Source organism: Apteryx rowi, unplaced genomic scaffold (genome assembly GCF_003343035.1).
Source record: "Apteryx rowi isolate R43461 unplaced genomic scaffold, aptRow1 scaffold_1304, whole genome shotgun sequence".
Classification (NCBI taxonomy): domain Eukaryota; kingdom Metazoa; phylum Chordata; class Aves; order Apterygiformes; family Apterygidae; genus Apteryx; species Apteryx rowi.
In genome coordinates, this window is record NW_020447536.1 from 44023 (window position 1) to 45625 (window position 1603).

General features: G+C 58.7%; 1 protein-coding gene across 1 annotated transcript in view; it reads left to right on the forward strand.

Moving 5' to 3' along the window:
* LOC112961302 overlaps nucleotides 1–1603 on the forward strand; it is a 13472-nt gene that overhangs the window by 5254 nt on the left and 6615 nt on the right. The window contains exons 3-4 of the mRNA XM_026056311.1: nucleotides 108–350; nucleotides 726–962. Coding sequence (XP_025912096.1) covers nucleotides 108–350; nucleotides 726–962 — 480 coding nt within the window. The remainder of the gene's footprint in view (nucleotides 1–107; nucleotides 351–725; nucleotides 963–1603) is intronic.

Sequence of the window (1603 nt, forward strand, 5' to 3'; positions counted from 1 at the left end):
CCTTCCCCTCTCCCTTTGGGGGCTGGACTCCATCACGGGTGACTTCTGACAGCCTCGTCTTCTCCCCACTACCCTGACCAACCCCCATCAACTTGTGCCTCTGCCAGGAACATGCCAAAGGCCCCAGTGGGATCAAAGACTCCAGCTGGCACCAGACCACACAAACTACAAAAAGAATGAAAAAATCAGGCTTAGCTGCCCCCGGGGTCTCCATCCTTCCTTCTCCCAAGTCAAATGTTCAGGGAACGTCCAGTCCATGAGTTACTCTGGATCTGTTAACCAAGATGTGTGGCTGGGGAAGATCGGCACAAGCAACTGGACCCACATTCAGAGGGCCGTGGAGTGCATCAGTAAGTGCGTCAGCAGGAGGTGCCTCCTCTGGAGCCCCATGGTCAACTCCTGCCCCCTTCATCCCTCTCTGAGCTTCTCTGGGCAAGCTTTGTACATTGCACGGTTGCATCCCTGGTGWGCAGAGACCCGGGAGCTGTCAGCTGCCTCTGGCCTTTCCTGGGGGSCTGAGRGGATCAGTGYGGGGCCCTTCTTTGCCTCAGCTCCTGCCTGGGGACGTGGTGTGGGAKGGCTCCTCCCCCGTGTTGTGTCCCAGAGCTCCCTGCCTCTCCCTCGTCATACTGTGCCAGGAAAGGGTATCACCCCCTCCCTCCCTTGACATTCCCTGCTAGGCCAGCCTTCTGCCCTGCTAATGCCTACACATCTTGTTGGTGCAGAGAAATGCCGGAAGCCCCAGTGGGACCCCAGGCTCCTGTTCTCTCCAAACAAGTTGTTCTACGAGTACGACGAAGTGATGGTGCTGAGCTGCCCTGAGGGGCATGGGCCTCCCCCCCTGGAGATCACTTGTGTCAAGCTAAATCCAAGCTGGGAATACCCAGGTCCTCAGGGTGCCTGGCACATGAGGAATGGCATGGGCACCTTGCACCGTATCGAGGGGAATATGACCTGTGTGGGTAAGTGAGGGAGCAGCTCATTCTCCGGTTACTCTCCCACTCTTGTTCTTTCTGGGCGGGGAGAGCAATGCGGGCTGTGGCCTACAGCATTAGGGCCCTGTGCTCAGGGAATAGCCCGTGCCTGGGCATTTGCCCAAGGGAGAACTGAAGCTGATCCAGCACAGAGCCTGTGCTGGCAGCAGGAGCTGCTGCCCTGCACAGCTCCCACTTGCTCTAGTGCCTGGACTTTCACTCACCTCGCCAGTGTAAAGCCTGCCTGCAGGATGGTCCTGGGCTGGGGCAGAGCCTGGACATGTGTCCAGGTGAGAGTCAGCATGGGAAGGTCATAGTTTCTCCCAGGGGCCAGTCCCCGGAGGTTCGGCAGCYGTAGAAGCAGCACCCACAAGCCCAGGAGGAAGTGTGGCCCCTTGTGCTCTACCCTGCCTCTGAAGGATCACTCCAGCCTCGCAACTTCCCAGGTGTGAGGCGAGAAGGGCCCCCTTTGTTGCTGCCTGTGAGCTGTGATGGTGCCCAYSTGGGACATGCTGGCCTTTGCTTTCTCCTGCCCCCCATCCCCATGTCTTGGAAACTTCTCTCACTCTTGGCTAGTCATGGTGGCGCGCCCTCGGTGCAGCACGTTGTATGGCCAGACCAGCCTGACA